Here is an 18,104-nt window from a genome sequence, read left to right on the forward strand (position 1 = left end):
TAATTCGCACTAACTACCAGGAGATCCATTACAGATGACTAAATTTTGCGAATTAGCGAGTAAATAAAGCAAGATTTATGCACCACAATGTATTGGTCACTTATTTTGACAAGTGTAGTTTAGTCTTCTTGATGATGAAATTATTATAGTGTACTAATGTCCTGTAGTACGCTTTGTAATTCTGTGATGTCTTACTAATATGAGACCTCACTACAACATCTGTTAAATCTTTGCTGAGAAAAAGATCAGTGAAGGGAGAATTAGCGAGGTTCTTCTGTAATTTTGTTGAGTCAAAAAAATAAGATCACAGCAATACAATATTGCTTATAGTTCAAACATACAAAACATTGTTTTTCAGAGTAGTGTGCAATCTATTTTTAAAAAAAAAAATCTCCGTGGATTTTTCCGCAGATTTTCCGCAGATTTCCAGTGGCCCCACTGATACCTTATCCACTCATCACCAAGGTTCGTTTACATTGTAGGCTTTGACAATGACTATGTTTACTGCTAGTTGCCAGATTTGTGACTCTTGTCCATCTGATTATTCACTCATTAACATCAGACTGTCAGGTTTGGTACTGCAGAAGGGGTATATTTATCTCTTACAAGACTGGTACAAAACTTCTAACCTTAAAAACTTTTCTCTTGTTCTTCTGTGTATGTACAGATGGCTCTTAATGCTTTTCCTCCTGTCCCCCTTGTTTTTTAGGAGGATATAAATGCTATAGAAATGGAGGAAGACAAAAGAGACCTGATATCAAGAGAGATCAGTAAATTCAGAGACACACACAAGGTAGTATTCTTGTTTTTGCACTTGATACAAAATTAGGCTTTTACAGAATCCCAAAAAACCCCACTTTTATAAAATTTACCAATACATTACAATATCACTTAAAATACTGTTTATAATGAGGTGTAATATATATATATATATATATATGGAGAGAGAGAGAGAGAGAGCTATTTAAAAGCCAGCAAAAGACACATACCACGTTAAGTTGTCCTTGGCATTTGTAAGACTTTTAGGTGCTATTGATTGCTTTGCAGTCTTCTCACTTTATCATGAATAGACACAACTTAAGTTTCTACACATACATTAAGTTAGATATATTTATAACTAAAGACTAAACAGGCTGCAATGTAAGACATACACTTGAGTGTGTTTCTGTAGACAGTTATAACGTAATCCAAGGAAACTTTTTATGGAGAGCTGAAACTTTAATTTTAAATTTAAGACTTTTTTATTTTAATAGTTCTAAGTTGAGTGGGGGAAAATTAAAAATAGGTCAGTGGTTACCAGAATTACCAAAATTTAGATGCATGGAAGAATTGTAAATTCCCATAAAGCTAATCTATTCATTGACCCCCACCATTATGATAGAGATCATATGGTGACTAATGCAAGATGAAACTCTCAGCTTGGAAAGTAACATGGAATAGGATGTAAGTATGAGCTTCTGTTTTTTATTATATTTATGGATGCCCCCTCAGAAAAATATGCAAAGGGGTAACTGGCTTGGAAATGTTGTGCACAGCAAATCCCACTTCAGGGTTCCAACCTACAGAAGTTTCTGTTAATGTCAGTGCATTTATGAATGTTTCTGGTTTGGAAGGTGGTACTAATGGATAGTGAAATGCAAACTGTGCATGTAATATATTTCAATGTTTAGCTTATAAGGCGGTATTAATTTTCCCCAGCAAGAGTGGAGGTGGTCCATGACACACTGAAGTATTAACCAGTGTTCACAGTTTGAGCAAACACTTTTCTGAATACCCGAAGTTGACATTGATGAAAAGGTTGAAGGTGCAATAAGGTGAAGTGTACCCCTGTTGTTCAGCTTTACCTTGTGCAGTTGTTGGGCGGTACTTTTTCAGACAACTTTATCAACATAAAGCAAAAGGAACACTGCTGGCAATGTAAATACTGCATTTTCCTCTCCACTCAATTTGGGAATGAAAGCCTAAGGAAAAGAATTCCAGAAGAGATCTTCTGGTGAATTTCAGTAATTAAATACGAAACTGGTCAATGGTGAGACATAGCAGAGTTGTGTTTAATTCCAGGCCCTATCAAGTCACTGGTACAAAATATAAACAAATCACGTGGTTTAAAAAAATTAAAATATGCTTCACTGTTTCAGAAGCTGTCAGGCATTTTACTGCCTTTGATCTGTTTTATTGGGGGGATATTTTGGATTTCTTAACTTTTAAAATCAACTTTAATTATAAGTGGCCATTGCATATATTGGGGTGGAATGATTTAAAAGGGCTGTTGAATCCATAGCAGCTGGCTAATGAGCACAGTGAACCTTTGCATGTTTTTAATATGAGTTTATAAAACAATAACCACAGACTGTCAGGGTATCAGCCTTGCAGGGGGCGTCCATTTACAGCACGGACGAGTCTGAAGAGAGCTCAAGGTAAGATTTATGATTCTTCTACCTGCCCTTTTCTGTTCATTACTTCAGTGTATCTATGATGCTTTTTCCATCCCATTATCCCTTCAGACTCTCTTGTTTACACTGCTAGCAGTTGGTTAAATGCGGTTTTGATATGAACTAGATAGGCCAGTTCATTTTTTTTAATTGGATTTTTTAAGGAACCAAATTTATAAAATAGGTCATAAGAGACCATAACTCGTACAGAGAAAAGATGTCTCTGAGACAATTTTTGCTATGAACAAAGTATTTGAGGGGAAATCCAGGAATTCAGGCAAAGAAATTTCTATTGGAACATCTAAAATAATCTGTAAGTATCAACTATTTCAGTATATAAACTTTTCTTTAAAAGTATATGAAATTGAGGTAAGTTTGATTTTGAAAGTTGACATAGCATAATCTAACATCTTACTGTATTAGTTTGTTACATTTTAAGACATCTATAAAAGAATTTCACTTAGTTTCTAAGTTTTCACCCCTCTATTTTGTAGAATTTAAGTTTTGTTTTTTTCATAGTATCAGTTTCCTACCATTTTTTTAATCCCTTTTTCCTTTTGTGATTTCAATGTATCCAACACTAGCATGCCTGTATTTTACTATCAATACAGTGTGGTATGGTGGCTGGATATATTGATCTCTTGTGAATTAGCTTTATTTCTGTAACCCTTTGTCAGTTCTCTGGTCCATGGGCACATGACAGAAGAATATTTACCAGGTAAGATTGCTTTTTAAAGTTGTCTTAAATGCATTGTTTAAAGAAAGAAAAAAAGAAAAGAAAATGCACATTTTATTGTTTCGGTTTTTAATTTCTTTTCAGTGGTGGTAAACGTGGAGCCAAAGGGGATAAAACCTGTTTTTTCTGCTCAGTATGTGTAAAAACCATGTGGGGTTCTGGCATCTGTCAGGCTGACAATCTTGGTCTGTCTTTGTTGTTTGGTATTTTTGTGAACCGTGTACTTGCTCTTCCTCCCAGAAACATAGCTTATAGGCAAAGTTAATCCAGTGTTGGCGATCCATGTCCTAGCACAGCATCTGTAAGTTAACACACAACAATTGCTTCCAAGGATGGATTTATCTATCATTCTATTGATGTATTTTCTATTGTCTTATAGGAGTTCTGGTTATAGATACTGTTTTTAAATGGAAACGTTGCAACTGTATACAATTTTAGTAAAACAGTAGCAGATAACCCTTTAGTTTCTATATTTCAAATGAGTGATTTCCAACCTTTTTTAATCTTTCCATTATGTAGGGATGAAAGTTGAGGATTCCGTTCGGCAGAATTCACTTTTTACCAGTGAAGAGTTAGAGCCCTTTAGGAAGGGCAAAGCGGGAGGGGTCCAGCTCCCTGCTCACTGTTGAGGCATGTGCACCAGTGTGCAAATGGATGAATTTCTTTACCCCAAGTTTTCAGATAGGGTTGACATGGTCTGCTGAGACCATGGGGAAACAACTCTGTCCCAATGGGCATCCACTGAATCCTGTTTGTCCAGCTGAGCAGAATGAATTTTGTTAGCTAAAAGTTCATTTTGTTTGTACCCAAGTGGTTCATTGCACCTGTGGAGTCTGTGGCTCTGCTGTGAACCATGATTGGGAGTGCACGGTGTATGTGCACCCAGTCATTATACAACAATCCAAGGCCAGCCCTACCCTGCCATCCAAGGTTGGAGATTGCTGGTCTGTGTAGATCTATGCTTTTGCACGAAATCTAGTCTTGTGATTGTTGCATTTTGATTTCATACTTATGAGTTCCAAACAAACTATTTAATACATTAAATGTTAAATCACTGGCGGTTTTGGTACGTCCATTACTAGCCTTACGTGTTGCGCCGGGATTATCAGATTCCTGCAATTATGGAATTAACTGTGAAAGTTCTCTTGTTGGTTTTTAGAAACTGGAGGAGGAGAAAGGCAAAAAAGAGAAAGAGAGACAGGAAATTGAAAAAGAACGGAGAGAAAGAGAGAGGGAACGGGAGCGTGAACGAGAGAGGAGGGAGCGCGAAAGAGAGAGGGAACGGGAGCGTGAACGAGAGAAGGAGAAAGAACGGGAGCGTGAACGAGAGCGGGATAGGGATCGTGACCGGACTAAAGACCGAGACAGAGACCGGGATCGAGACCGTGACAGAGACCGTGAAAGGAGCTCAGACCGCAACAAGGATCGAAGCAGATCAAGGTAAATAAAAGTTTGAGTTGCTGAAATAGAACTCTAGTTACGCAAGTGAATATAGTTCAATATATTGTTGTTTTTTTTCCACTTAGAAAAAAGACAGCTCTCAATCCTAGGTTAAAAAAAGGTCCATGTAGAATAGGAAATATGATTTTAAAAAACTTTTATTTTGTACATCAAAAGCACACAAAGCATGTGACCGTTCCCACAAAAGGTGAAGCCTTATTGCTCAACCTGTCATCCTAGCCAGTCGGCAGTATGAAAAGAGCTAAACTGCAACGAAGCTAGTGGCTAAACATGGTGATGCAAAGTCTGTATGCAGGTTGTGAGCCAAATGGGAAGAGGGGAGAGTGTTTGTTTCAAGGAGGTGTACACATATGAGCCTTGGCACTCAGTGTCTGCACCCTAAATTTAAGGGACTGACTAAATGCTTTTGAGGCCTCTGTCTTGTGAAGGTAGAGCCAGATAGAGGTATTACAGAGTGTCAGAATTGGAATGCTTATGGGGCAGTAGAGGGTTAAAAATAATGTGAAAGATAATAAATGTGAATATCTCTCAGTAGGTGGTAACATACCCTTAAATTCATTTAAGATTGAAGCTTTGTATACAAGGCTTTTCAGGCCAGCAGTAAACTTATTTTTTATGTCCTATATAAAAAATAGAGCGGGGCAGTATTCATACCTAAGGCAGTTGTCCAGTCTGACTTCTTTTTTGGGGGGCGGGGGGGGGTGGTGGTTTATGGAAAGATGATCTTTCATACCTTGCACAACTATCTGGCGTTCTTATTGTCTTCTGCTTTTGTGGTGGGTAGGGAGAAAGAAAAGAAGAATCCTTATAGGGCTGGGTGAGGCAGCTGGATGTGAGTCTTTCATACAGACTGGGTTTGAGGGTTATTTTTTTCATAACTGGTTGCATTACACCCCCTATATCCCCACCAAAGATCGCTTTATGCCTCTTCAGACAGAGCATCTGCCCTCCGTCCTGAGGTGTTCCTTTTCTCTCCCTGTAATAGTCCTGCAGCAAGGTGATACCCTTTGTTAAGAGGATAAGGGAAAGTTTCATATATAAATATAAATAAATAAAAAGAAACCAACTTCTGCTCAGCAAGACCTGCTCTCCCTGTCACCAAGATTAACCTGACATACCTCTGTTCCTGGTAGTCTGAAGAATGAGGGACTGAGCTTGCAGTTCAAACTGAGATTTCTGCAAGTAGCACAAACCTTAAGAGTTATTTAAACTGTAAAACGATGGCCTGGAAAATAAAGGGGACTAATAGCTTTGGGGCATGTATGTGGAAAACTACTAGAGAACATTGACCCGTGAATACTAGCTACTGCGATATGTGCTTAGTGATTCCAAGTGTTTATGGTTGGGCTGACTAAGTAATAGGTTTAAAAAAAACAGCAAAAATTAAATACAGATTTACATAATCAACACCATCACTACATCTAATCGTTTTGTACAATAACAAGAGGAATAACTCCAGAGAAGACAGGGTGGATAAAAATAAATGATTTAAAAAAAAAATAAAATAAAAATTTAAAATTGCTTTTTTTCCTCAAAAAGCATTTTATCAAAAAAATCCGATCTAAAGATAGTTTTAAGTAAGATACATTGTAGCTCAAAGATATCTCATCATGGAATAAGGATTATAAATTCTAATTCTATAGTATGAGACAATATATTCATGTAATGTTTAAGAAAAGTTTTGTAAATGAGTTCCAATAGTTCATGGATTAGGGACCCAATTTTATAGGGTTGCAGGGGCTTCTGTATAGATTATTTAGGTTAATCTTTCTATCTACCCAATGGGACTCAGTGCTCAGTCTAGAAGATACCATCAGAGATGCTTAGTTTTGCAGTTCTCAAACTGTGGATTCGTGTCTCCGGAGATAACATGCTTGTTAAAACCAAAAATGATTTTAAATAAATAACTAATATATAGAGGTGAGAAATAACAGACCTCAACCCAATTGTCCCTCTGAATATTTGTGTACACAGAGTCAATCCCTTACCTCTCTCTAAAAGTGCAAAGTTTCAAAAAGTTCAATGAATAGAAGATTGTTGGGGGCAGAATAGATCTGGACAAGGAGAAGAGGTCTGGAGATAAATGTGAGAAGGGAGGGACAGGCAGTAGAAACAAAAGTGAAACTGTCTGAGCAGTATATTCCAGAAGTCTTGAGGTCTTTCTGAGTGTATCCTTCATTGATTTGAGATCTACCATACCATTCTCTCACTAGAAGGGAAAACCTATAATGGCAGTAGGCAGTAGATGAGACCCAGTTTGGGTCTCCTCTGTCTCTGAGTTGTGAAGAATATGTATTAAGGTTATAACAACCAACAAGAATGCACTTTTATGTAGAAATCCATGATTAAATCGAGTCTTCCTGACTAATGATTTAAATCAAATCCACCCTGAGAGAAGGCATCAATACTGTATTACGTGTTTGAAATTACATCCAATACTTGTTTGTTCTTGTTTGGTAGAGGAGATAAGCTATCTGGTTGTGTGCTTAACTATATTGGTCCTTGTCCTTAGAGAGAAAAGCAGAGACAGAGAACGTGAACGAGAGCGGGAAAGGGAGAGAGAACGAGAGCGGGAAAGGGAGAGAGAACGAGAGCGGGAAAGGGAGAGAGAACGGGAGCGTGAGCGAGAAAAGGACAAGAAAAGGGACCGAGAAGAAGATGAAGAGGACGCCTATGAACGGCGAAAGCTGGAAAGGAAACTGCGTGAGAAGGAAGCTGCTTATCAAGAGGTAGTTTGATAGTCGATTTGCTTTTCAAACCTTTCAGGTTACCTTGGAAAGTCACTTCTGATGTCAGTGACTTTTTAATCGTGTGTTTCTTGGTGGTTGTCTTACTGCACAACAGTCCACTTTTTTCCCAACCCCATATCTAACCCTTTGGCACTGGATGACACGATTCAGAACACAATGTTCTACAAAATTAAATCCGTCTGGAGGGTCAATTTCTGGCCCATTTCTTCCAAGGGCTTAAACTAGAAGTAGCGAATTTGTATATCTTGACCTAATTATTTCTAAGTGTGTAGAAACTGGTTTTGTTTTTTAGTTGTTTTTAATGCTCATGAGATTGGAGAGTATTTCATATACTTTTATTGCAGCGTCTTAAAAACTGGGAGATCAGAGAACGGAAGAAAACTAGAGAATATGAAAAAGAATCTGAGAGGGAAGAAGAAAGACGAAGGGAAATGGTAAGATTTGCTATTTGCAATTGGATTTAATTTTTTTTTCCTGTGTCTGAATTAGAACTGAGGCAGATTCTGTAATTTTCGTCACATAAAGGGCTACTGTGAAATATACTGTAATTTATTGTCCTACTTATATCAACAGAACACATGGATTTTTGTATACAATAGCTTAAAGCTAACTAGCCACATAATTTTGCTAGTTGGCTTTTAAAACCTAAAGCAGAAGCGTTAGGTAAGAGATCCTGGAAAAATAAAGCTTGTTTGCCTGGGTCTAGCAGAAGCAAAACAGGGAGAGAGGCAGGCAGTTGCAAAATACTCTAGTTGTCTTACAGAGAATTGCACCTTCAGTATGAAATGTTACAACTGTGACCAACATACCTGTCAAGTTTTCAGTGTAAACGTAGTCTGTTTTCTGATGTATAGGACATTGGTCAGATCTAGTCTGCTGGATGTACTCCTGTGGTATGCTTGGCATGTTCAGATTCTGCAGAATGAGGGTTTTGGGGTTTTTTTTGGTTTAAGATTCTGTTCCTCTGTCACGTTTTGGCTCGTGGATGAGCTCAATGCTGCAGCACATTGCAAAGGCGTATTTATAGCTAAAATTATTCATTAGAATTATTTATGTTGATTAGACTTTTGGTTTTATAAAATCTAAATTTCAAGACTAAATGGAACTGATAGTGCCCATTTAAACTGACACTTTCAAATCCATTAAACTGACTTTTAACAAGGTTATTTGAAGAACCCTATTGTGGTTTTCTTATTTAGGACACAAGAATATTGACCATATGAAAAAGCTTCAAGATGTTAGATAATGAGAACTTCAGTGCTTGCCAGTGAGGGACATTTATCCTACCAGTCAGAGATGGACATACATTAGTGAGTTGTCACACACTTATATGGGAGGAGGGGGGTGATGCCACTCCAAAAGCTCTCCATCTGCTGGCAGGGGGAATCTGTATTTAGTAGTTTAAACAGGGATAGAATGAAACTGGATGGATTTTGTCTGAGAGGAAGGAGTAGAAAACCTTTACAGTAATGTTGATGTCTCTACTTGCTACAGGCAAAAGAAGCCAAACGGCTAAAAGAATTTTTAGAAGATTATGATGATGACCGAGATGATCCAAAATATTACAGGTATGTTTGAGTAAGCAACCAAGCGGTATAATCCAATCCTCGTTATCTAGTTGTTTAATAAAATTGTCATCGTTACTGGTAGAAAATAAGAGGCATGAGTGTACAGGGAACTTGGCACTCAAATACTGTGGAGATAGGGATCATAAGAACCTAGATTACCTCATGGAGTCCATACATTAAAAATGAGGGAACTGGGTAACACTTACTGATTCATGGAGCATCTCTCTTTCCCACTCCTTTAACAGGGACGAAGGTATTGCATTAGGGTGAGGCAGAACATGAGATCAAAGTAGTCCCAAAACTGGGAAAGGAAGGGAAGAGTGGACCTTTATATAAACTTATTTCTCTGCTCTTTATGCTAGGGCTGTGAATTATATTCAGAAAAATTTTAAGTCTGGGTGGTGAGGATCCTTCTTATGGGAATACCCAAAAAACTTAACTGATGAATTAAAATGGGGAGGAGTTCTTATCAAGTACAGGTTCACTAAGGTCTATAGAGCACTTACTATTCTTTTCCTAGCTTTATAAGTGATCCCACTCTAACTATAATTTTTTCATTCAGGATTTCAGAAAGAGCACTTGTCTCTCGGCATGTCTCATTATCTGCTGAGCATGATGATGCTGATTCTTTGGAGTTGTGTATAGAATGGGAGTTGACATTTTAGCATCTCCCATTATGAGAAAAGAGGGTTCAAGGTGCACTTATACATCTTGTGGTTTTACTTAATGGAAAAATGAATGCAAGCAGTTGTGTCTTAGATGGCTTTCATTAGCTCTTAACTTTTAAACACAAAGTTTGTATCTTCTTCAGGGGTAGTGCTCTTCAAAAGAGATTGCGAGATAGGGAGAAAGAAATGGAAGGAGATGAACGAGATAGGAAGAGGGAGAAAGAAGAGTTGGAAGAAATCAGGCAGCGCCTTCTGGCAGAAGGACATCCGGATCCAGATGCAGAACTCCAGAGGGTAAGCAGCAACTGGTCTGACAAAGGAAAATGCATAGATATTTTTATAGTATTAGGCAAAGTTAAATGTTTGAGTACATATTTAATAAATTAGAGGTTTATAGCTGATCTGGTGGTAATATATGCTTTGTTCGTCCAAATGTAGATATGGAAAGCTTTTTTGGTTTCCAGTCTTTATGTAAGTATCATAAAATTGTTAATCTGGATTTTTTTAAAAATCCAAATAAAGTGGAGTTTAAAAGATTATTTGGATTTACCAGGATTATCTGATTATGAAGACAGCAGTAGGGTTTGTGTGTGTATATTTTAGTCCTTAATAACAGATTATGCAGTGGACATTTCATGGGGTAGAGGGCAGGACATTTAAGTAGGTCCTTTATCAGAATTTTCCCAAATAGCACAATTTTGGTTTTGAGAAGTTTTTATGTTCTCTAATTGGCTGTTTATTTGCAGATGGAACAAGAGGCTGAAAGGCGCCGACAGCCACAAATCAAACAGGAGCCGGAATCTGAGGAAGAAGAGGAGGAAAAGCCAGAAAAAGAGGAAAAAAAGGAAGAACCAGAGGAAGAGGAGGAGGAACCGGAACAGAAGCCTTGCCTTAAACCAACCCTACGACCCATCAGCTCTGCCCCATCTGTTTCATCTGCTAGTGGCAATGCAACCCCTAACACCCCTGGTGATGAATCTCCCTGTGGCATCATCATCCCTCATGAAAACTCGCCTGATCAGCAACAGCCAGAGGAGCATAGGCCTAAAATAGGACTTAGCCTCAAATTGGGCAAGTTGGCATTTCATTTAAATTTTCCTTGAGGGTTTGGAGAGAGAAGAAACATAGGAAGTTGAGAAGCAATTCAATTTTCCAAATTATATTGTAGATTTGGGAGCAAAACCGAGCAACTTGATATGCTAAATTGCCAATACCTAGGATGCTCTTCCTGCTCACAGGTATCTTAAAATATTAGCTAATTTGTCTAAAATCTGGGCAGAAGAAAACAGGTTAGGCATGTTAAGTGAGTGGTTTCCTAAAGAGTGCTCTGCTAGTGAGCTGTTAATACTTTGCACTTACAGGTCTTCTGACAAAAGACATTTTAAGCATCAGACCAAAAGCCCATTGAAATCTGTTCATTGACTTCAGTAGGCTCTGGTCTGAAATGCTTTACAAACATTTATTCATAACACCCTTTACAAAGACCAGAAAAATAAGGGATAGAGAGGCTGACTTTCCCAGAGCAGCACAGTAAACTGGTGATAATCCAGAATGGAACAAGAGTCTTGACTCCCATTTTCTCTGCTCTGAGCACTAGAGAACAATTTTTATATCCCTATTCCTTATTTAGGGGTGTGAATTTTACTGTGAAGACAAACAAAACTACCTTCAGTAGTAAATTGCAAATATTTTATTATTCTCTCCTGCCTTTTTTGTAGGTGCCTGCAATAGTCCGAGCCAGCCCAATGCTGTGAAGAGAAAGAAGCTCCCCGTGGACAGTGTGTTCAATAAATTTGAGGATGAAGACAGTGATGATGTGCCCCGGAAAAGGAAATTGGTCCCCTTAGATTATGGTGAAGAAGATAAAGGCTCCTCCAAGGGCAATGTCAATACAGAAGAAAAGCGCAAACATATTAAGAGTCTTATTGAGAAAATTCCCACGGCCAAACCAGAGCTCTTTGCTTATCCTCTTGATTGGTCTATTGTGGATTCAGTGAGTAACCGTTGCTTTAATTTAAAAAAAATAAAGCTAATTTTGATCGGAGAGCATAATCTGCCAAGTGATGCACCATGGTATTCACTAAAAGACAAAACATTTGTCACCATGAGTCAGATCAATAGTGCTGACTCGAATCAAACATGACAGCTGATGCTGTACTTCCTGTCCACAGATAGCATCTACTCTGCATCATGCCATGCCTGCTTATTTTAGCTCCTGGGCCTCTCCCCAGCTAATGATGCAAGTTATATAATGGTTTTATGATAGGACCAAAAGTCCACCAGAAACTTACAAAACTTTTGATTTAAACCATAGGTGAGAATTAGGGACATTTAATTTACTGTGTCACCAGGTCCCTAAGGAATAGCTTTTGATTTCTAACAAGTTCTAACAAGTTTTTTTGCAGAAAATTGGTCTGCATGTGTGTTGGGCAGGTATTAATTGAATTAAATTATTGATCTGACATTTATATAATGTTGGATCTTTCACTAGCTATTTGTGTGTTAGATCCTCTACATCACTGTTAGTAGCTGGCTTCTGGGTACTACTGATGGGCAGTAAGGATGATGGTAAGTCTGACATAAATGGTGTTCTCTTTCCTTTTCAGACATTAATGGAACGTCGAATTAGACCATGGATCAACAAGAAAATAATAGAATATATTGGTGAAGAAGAAGCCACACTAGTTGATTTTGTTTGTTCAAAGGTTAATATAATTTTCCTCCGAATAACTTTCTAAACATCTGGGTTTTTTTTTCCAGTTTAAAAAGACAATGGCTGGAGAATAACCATTTGAAGATACTACCAGTTTGCAATGTTGACCAGCAGCAAGCAGCCAACACTGATTTAGTACATGTACCCAATTACAAGACAGCTCCTTTAATACTTACTCGTAGTATGCATATACCCAAGGCTCTTTGCAGTGTGGTGCACACTTAACTGGATTTCTGTAGTGAGACCCTCCAGGGCAGCAGATGAGATTTTGCAGAAACTTCAGATGAATTAAAAAAGAGATGTTTATATAATTTAAATAGGAAAGTAAATAATAATCAGTATGTTATCCCTGTTCACTTTCATACTTAATTCAGTTTTTTACCTTGCTCCATAGGTCTTAATTTTTAGTGTTTTATTGAAAATCCATAACTATTAGAAGTTCTTGGAAGGAAGCAGGAGGTTTTGCTTTTTTGGTTCAGAAGACTTTTGACATCTGAGAAAAATGTGGGAGACACTTTGGGAGTGTGGAATAAGCACGTTGGATATAAAATGAATGTATTTGAAATATTTAACCATGGTGATACTGATACTTGCATCGTTAGATTTCAGATTTAATAGATCATTGAAATGAATGTGGCAGTTGATACTTGCAACAGCTTTGAAACAAGCTGTTTGCAGATTCAGGCAGAGACCACTGGACTGATTTTACATTTGGTTCACTTTTTTAAAAAGGTTTCTTCACAGCCACAGAGCTAGAAACATTTATTTTATTTTTTTTTAAATAAAAGCCTGGCTTCTGGAGCACAGTTCTGATAGGAGGTATTAATTTTAGCAAAGATTTAATTTATTTGTTTAAACTTTATTAAATTTTATATATAATGCCACCCTCTCCTGGAAAAGGACTTTGAGCTCTGAAAAACAATTTCAAATATGTTAAAATAAATCCATTCAAATCTCTAACAAATAAAACAAAGTGAGGGGGGATGATTGATACCCACCCACTCACTATTCTCCCCCTATCCTCTCTCAGTAGCAGATCCAGGTTGGAGGAGGGGGAATTCCTTCCCCCTCACTCCCCAAATTAGCACAGCCAGGCTCGAAGTGTAGGAACAGTTAGTTGAATGAGTCCCTTGTGGCTTGTTGGAGCTAGTCAGTGCTGGTGCTTGTCCCACATGTTGACCTTGATACTAACACTACTGTGAAAGTAGATGCAGTCTTTAAGAATTCTTAACTTGCTGTGGAGAAACAGTGGGCTGCTCGCTATAGCAATTTCAAATTTAGGTTCATTTTTCAGAGATCTTTAATATGAGTACAGTTCTTTAGTTCTCAGTTTGTAGACTGAAAACCATTTATTTGTTTCAGGTTATGGCTCATAGTTCACCGCAGAGCATATTGGATGATGTTGCCATGGTAAGCTGAAATTGAATATCAATTATCTTCTATTTTTCCCCCCTCATGCTTCCCCCTGGCCCATTCATACCTCTCAATTCAGATGGGTGGGTTTTGTTGCCTCGTATACATTATGTAGAAGCTAATAATTACAAACTCAGAATTTCTAACTTCGAATTTTTTTGACTCTCTGCCAGTATTCATCAGTTATGGACCCTTTCTCTGCAGCAGTTTGGGTATAGCAATTGACAGCAAACTTAGGATGAAGTTTGATACACTATGATAGCATTATGCAGTCATTGGTGATGGACTTTCTTAATTGGGGTAGTGTAGTATGTTTAATGTTCAGAAGGAAACTGGAAATGGATGTACATTTCCAAAATAGTCATCTTCTAGGTTTTACATACTTCAAATCAGTCCACTTACAAGTAGACTGGCTCCACATCCTTGCCTTTATGATTTGACATATGTAAAATCTAAAACTGCAAATTTCTTTGGTACTGGAGAGAAGGGTTTTGTTCCTTTGGTGGAAAAGGTATCTTGTCAAGCATGCACAAGTCAACTTCTTCCTCCTGGAGAAAGCACCTAGGCAGTTCATATTTGTTTGTTAAACTAATAACAGTATTGATGCTAGGCAAAATTCATACGGTTCGTTGTTTAGATTGTGATGGAGCCCAAAATATGCTAGGCACTTTCTAAATATAGAGGCATACATGGTTTCTACCTGTGTAGATTCTAGATGGGCAAGCTGTGTTAAGAAATAAGTACAGCATACAAGCAAAGTGATCATTGGGGGATGGGGGGGATCACATCTTCAGTTGCATCTTAGTTTGGGATTTTTAAGTTACACATGAAATTCCCCACCCCAACCACCTCCTACAGTTCAGCTCCATTACAGAGATGGGAGAGGCAAATGCAATTGCAAGCTTCACTATGCCCTCCCAACATTGTCTTCCCTTTCCACATAAATAACAGTTCATTCATAAGATAGATAAAGGAAAAGAGAAATAGATGACTTAGCTAGTTTCTTGTAGGTGTTGCAGAAGAAGTGAGTCTTCAGAAGGGATTTAAAGGAGAGGGTGGTGGCCATGTGAGTCACCTCAGGAAGGGCATCCTATAGAAGGATAGGGAGCAGCATGGAATAAATTATGAGGCAGTTGGAGGAGCAGACAAACAGCATCAAGGTGGTGCAATGGGGCAACAAATGCATGGGAGAGTAAGTAGGCAGGGGCAGAGTTACATAGGGGATGATTTTGAGAAACTTGAGGTTTGATGTGGTGAAACAGATCCATTGGAAGAATCCAAAGAAGCAATAGGGAGGTCAGATTCTGACCTTACTGGCTGTGTTTTGTTCACATTAAAAGGGGGCAGGTGGGATGTGGGGAAGACCAGACCACAGGTGGCTGTAGTGCTCAGATTGGGACTAATGCTTTACACAGAGAAGAAAGCTTGAGTTTTGGGCATATTGTGTAGGAAAAAGGAAGAGCTGGCAGTGACCTCCAGATTGCAGATCTCTGTGTTAGGGAGGATAGCAGCATGGTCACTTGTGCTGGAGAATGGGATAAGAGGATAACACTGCTTTGCAGTTCAGCCTGTTGGATCGTTGTCATGCAGTCATGTTTCTGAAACTTAAAATTGCTCAGTTGCTATTCTGTAAAACAACTGTTGATGGTGGAAGGAGTGGTTGGGGACCATGATGCACAGATATTTAATAGTGATAGAACACACAGTGTGAAAGAGAGGTTCCAATACGAACTATCTGTGCCACTGCTTGTATAGCTTGCAGAGATAACCCTTAGTCACAAAATTTGGATCCAGATTACAACATTTCCAAATTTCAGAGGGAGGCTCAGAAAAACATATATTTTGGTTTGGCCCATCCTAAAGATATAGGAGTCAGCCACAAAGTTTAGATATGGATCAGAACTTTTGACACTTCCACTCCCATCCTCCCAAACTTTAGGGTTCACATCCAGAGTTTCAGTTGGCCCTATCCCTAATTTGTGAATAAAATATGGCCTTCCCTAGATGACTAAATGTAGCACTGATTACTTGGAGTTATAATAAAAATAAGTACATACGACATGAAGTCAACTTAATGAAATAAGATACCTTGGGTTCACTTCACTTTCAAACTAAAATATGTGAAGTGATTGCAATCTGCTTGTGCAAATCAGAGGACCCTAGCCATACTTGTTAAACTTTATATAATGCATTACTGAAAAATTCAAAAGCTTTTTAGTTTTGCGTACTAGGATCATATCACCTACCATTTGACAATAATACATACAACTTTTTCCAGGAACAACTTAATATTGCTGCTTAATGATGGAAAATAACTTTATAACTCAATTTATTTTGCTCCCCAGACGTTTCTTTCCTATGAACACTACCAAAGTAATAAGTCTTTCTGCTAAGTTTAACTGTAGTGTCACTACCTAGAAACCCACCATAACCTAATATATATTTTTCCCCCACCTGTAGGTACTAGATGAAGAAGCGGAAGTGTTTATAGTCAAAATGTGGAGGCTATTGATATACGAAACAGAAGCCAAGAAAATCGGTCTAGTGAAGTAAAGCACTCTCCTTGCTTTTAGGGTTCCATTTGTTTTTTTTGTTTTCCTTTTCCATCACTCAAGAACTTTGAATTTTCTCTGTCCTCGGAGACACTTGTGAGACCTGTATTTTTTTATGTAGAAAATGTGAAAAAAAATTTGTCCTCTGCTCAGTTGAGGCCACTCTGCCCCCCTCGGTTATGGTTATATGAATCCTGCGTTGGTTCTCTTTATAATTCACCAGGTACAATTATTGGTATGTTTTATAAGATGCAGCTACTGTACAAGTCTCTGGTGATCTTGTTCGGCAAATCTGTTCCTTGTAAATATTAAAAAGACTCCCTTGTTTTGCAAAACATTTGCACTTAATGTGGAACTATATCATACAGACCAAGATAATTGATTTTACTGAAAGTGTATCATCCTCTCTCCCCCCCCCCTTTAATTTAAAGAACGATCATAATAGGATTGAAATTAGAATTGTAAAAATAGAATAAGTGGATGGAGCGACTTTCTTGGCTTTCACAGTATGTGTGTGAGCGTGCCTGCGACTGTTGATTTGTCCCCCTCATCTGACTTAGGGAGAGGAGTGGCCTTAAGCTTTTCATTGTATGTGAACCTGCAGGAAAAATGGTGGTGGTGTTTGCCAATTTAGAATTCCTTGTGAAACTGGCCAGAATCCCTCCTGCAGATGCTCAACCTTCCCATAAAGGGAGTAGATTGCAGGATGCTTCTTATTCTGTTATGTTGACGATAGGACTTCAGTGAGCACTATTTAATGCTTTTTTACCTCAGATGTCTTGTGCACAATTATTTCATTTTAGCCCTTCTCTGCTAGCCCTTCCTACCTCCAAAAATAATCTGATTTTTAAGAAATTACTTTTAAAACACCTTTTTTTAGAATTTAGAAGAGAAATTAATATGCCAGTTTAGGACATTTTGGGAAAGAAAAGGTTGAAGGATATAATTAACCATAGCAGTTTATAAAACTAAATCATACTTTTTCAAACAATGTAGAAGTCTGTTTTTATGTCTACTATCAAACCAGCCCTGGTTTTGTTTTCCTTCATTTTTTGTACTGTAAGCAGTCTGTATCGTCATTGAAAGAGGGTGATATTTTCCTGCCTTGTCTGTATGGGATTTTTATAAACAAGCTGATGTGGTATAAATGATGAGATGTACTGTACACTGCATTTTTTATCTCATACCCAGGTAAAAAGGCACTGATGATGTGCGATGAGCCATCTTGATTGCAGGATGAACGTTTTCCAGGGAGCAAAACAATCTCAAACATTTTTAATTTTTAAACACAATTCTTAATAGCAAACAAATTAAGTACAGCTGTTCAAGTATCTGTGTAACTGTATTTAACTGAAGGATACAGGTTGACCTGTTTAGAAAGCATAACTGTGACCTTGAGTTATTAGATTCTTGCATCTTAAGAGGACATTTGAAAACACTGTTCTTAACAAATGGGATCGTGTAAAGGTTCCGCCATGTAAATATTTCAAATATTAAAAATGTATATATTTGATTTGGGGGCTCAAATTCTTTTGGAGTTTCATACAGCATGCCATTTTATTGAACATATCTGTTCCAGGTCAGGAACCAGAACAAATGTCCACAGAGGCTTTTTAACTCCTCTATATGGGCTTAACGGAAGAGTGCAGATGTGGTCCGACTCCTAACTTGCCCTTTTTCATCCCTTTGAGTTTGTATGTTTAAAGTGTGCTTTTCTTTATTTGGGTTGAGATCTAATATTGTTTTATGTTGTGGTTTAGTTTGGGTTTTGTTTTTTTGCGCACACCCACACACACTCCAACCTCCTCCAG

At 37.9% G+C, this 18,104-nt stretch overlaps 1 protein-coding gene across 2 annotated transcripts in view; it reads left to right on the forward strand.

The window, feature by feature from the left end:
- The window catches only part of RBM25 (RNA binding motif protein 25), a 40,584-nt gene extending 22,778 nt beyond the window's left edge, over positions 1–17,806 (forward strand). Inside the window, exons 8-19 of one of the 2 annotated variants that reach the window (XM_037900333.2) lie at positions 412–465; positions 710–793; positions 4,328–4,608; positions 7,142–7,358; positions 7,724–7,813; positions 8,874–8,947; positions 9,759–9,909; positions 10,362–10,686; positions 11,334–11,608; positions 12,222–12,320; positions 13,691–13,738; positions 16,202–17,806. In XM_037900333.2, coding sequence (XP_037756261.1) covers positions 412–465; positions 710–793; positions 4,328–4,608; positions 7,142–7,358; positions 7,724–7,813; positions 8,874–8,947; positions 9,759–9,909; positions 10,362–10,686; positions 11,334–11,608; positions 12,222–12,320; positions 13,691–13,738; positions 16,202–16,294 — 1,791 coding nt within the window. In that variant the 3' untranslated portion in view covers positions 16,295–17,806. The remainder of the gene's footprint in view (positions 1–411; positions 466–709; positions 794–4,327; positions 4,609–7,141; positions 7,359–7,723; positions 7,814–8,873; positions 8,948–9,758; positions 9,910–10,361; positions 10,687–11,333; positions 11,609–12,221; positions 12,321–13,690; positions 13,739–16,201) is intronic. The other variant, XM_037900334.2, reaches the window with a different exon arrangement.
- The last annotated feature ends 298 nt before the right edge of the window (positions 17,807–18,104 follow it).

The sequence above is a fragment of the Chelonia mydas genome, chromosome 6 (assembly GCF_015237465.2).
Source record: "Chelonia mydas isolate rCheMyd1 chromosome 6, rCheMyd1.pri.v2, whole genome shotgun sequence".
Lineage (NCBI taxonomy): Eukaryota > Metazoa > Chordata > Testudines > Cheloniidae > Chelonia > Chelonia mydas.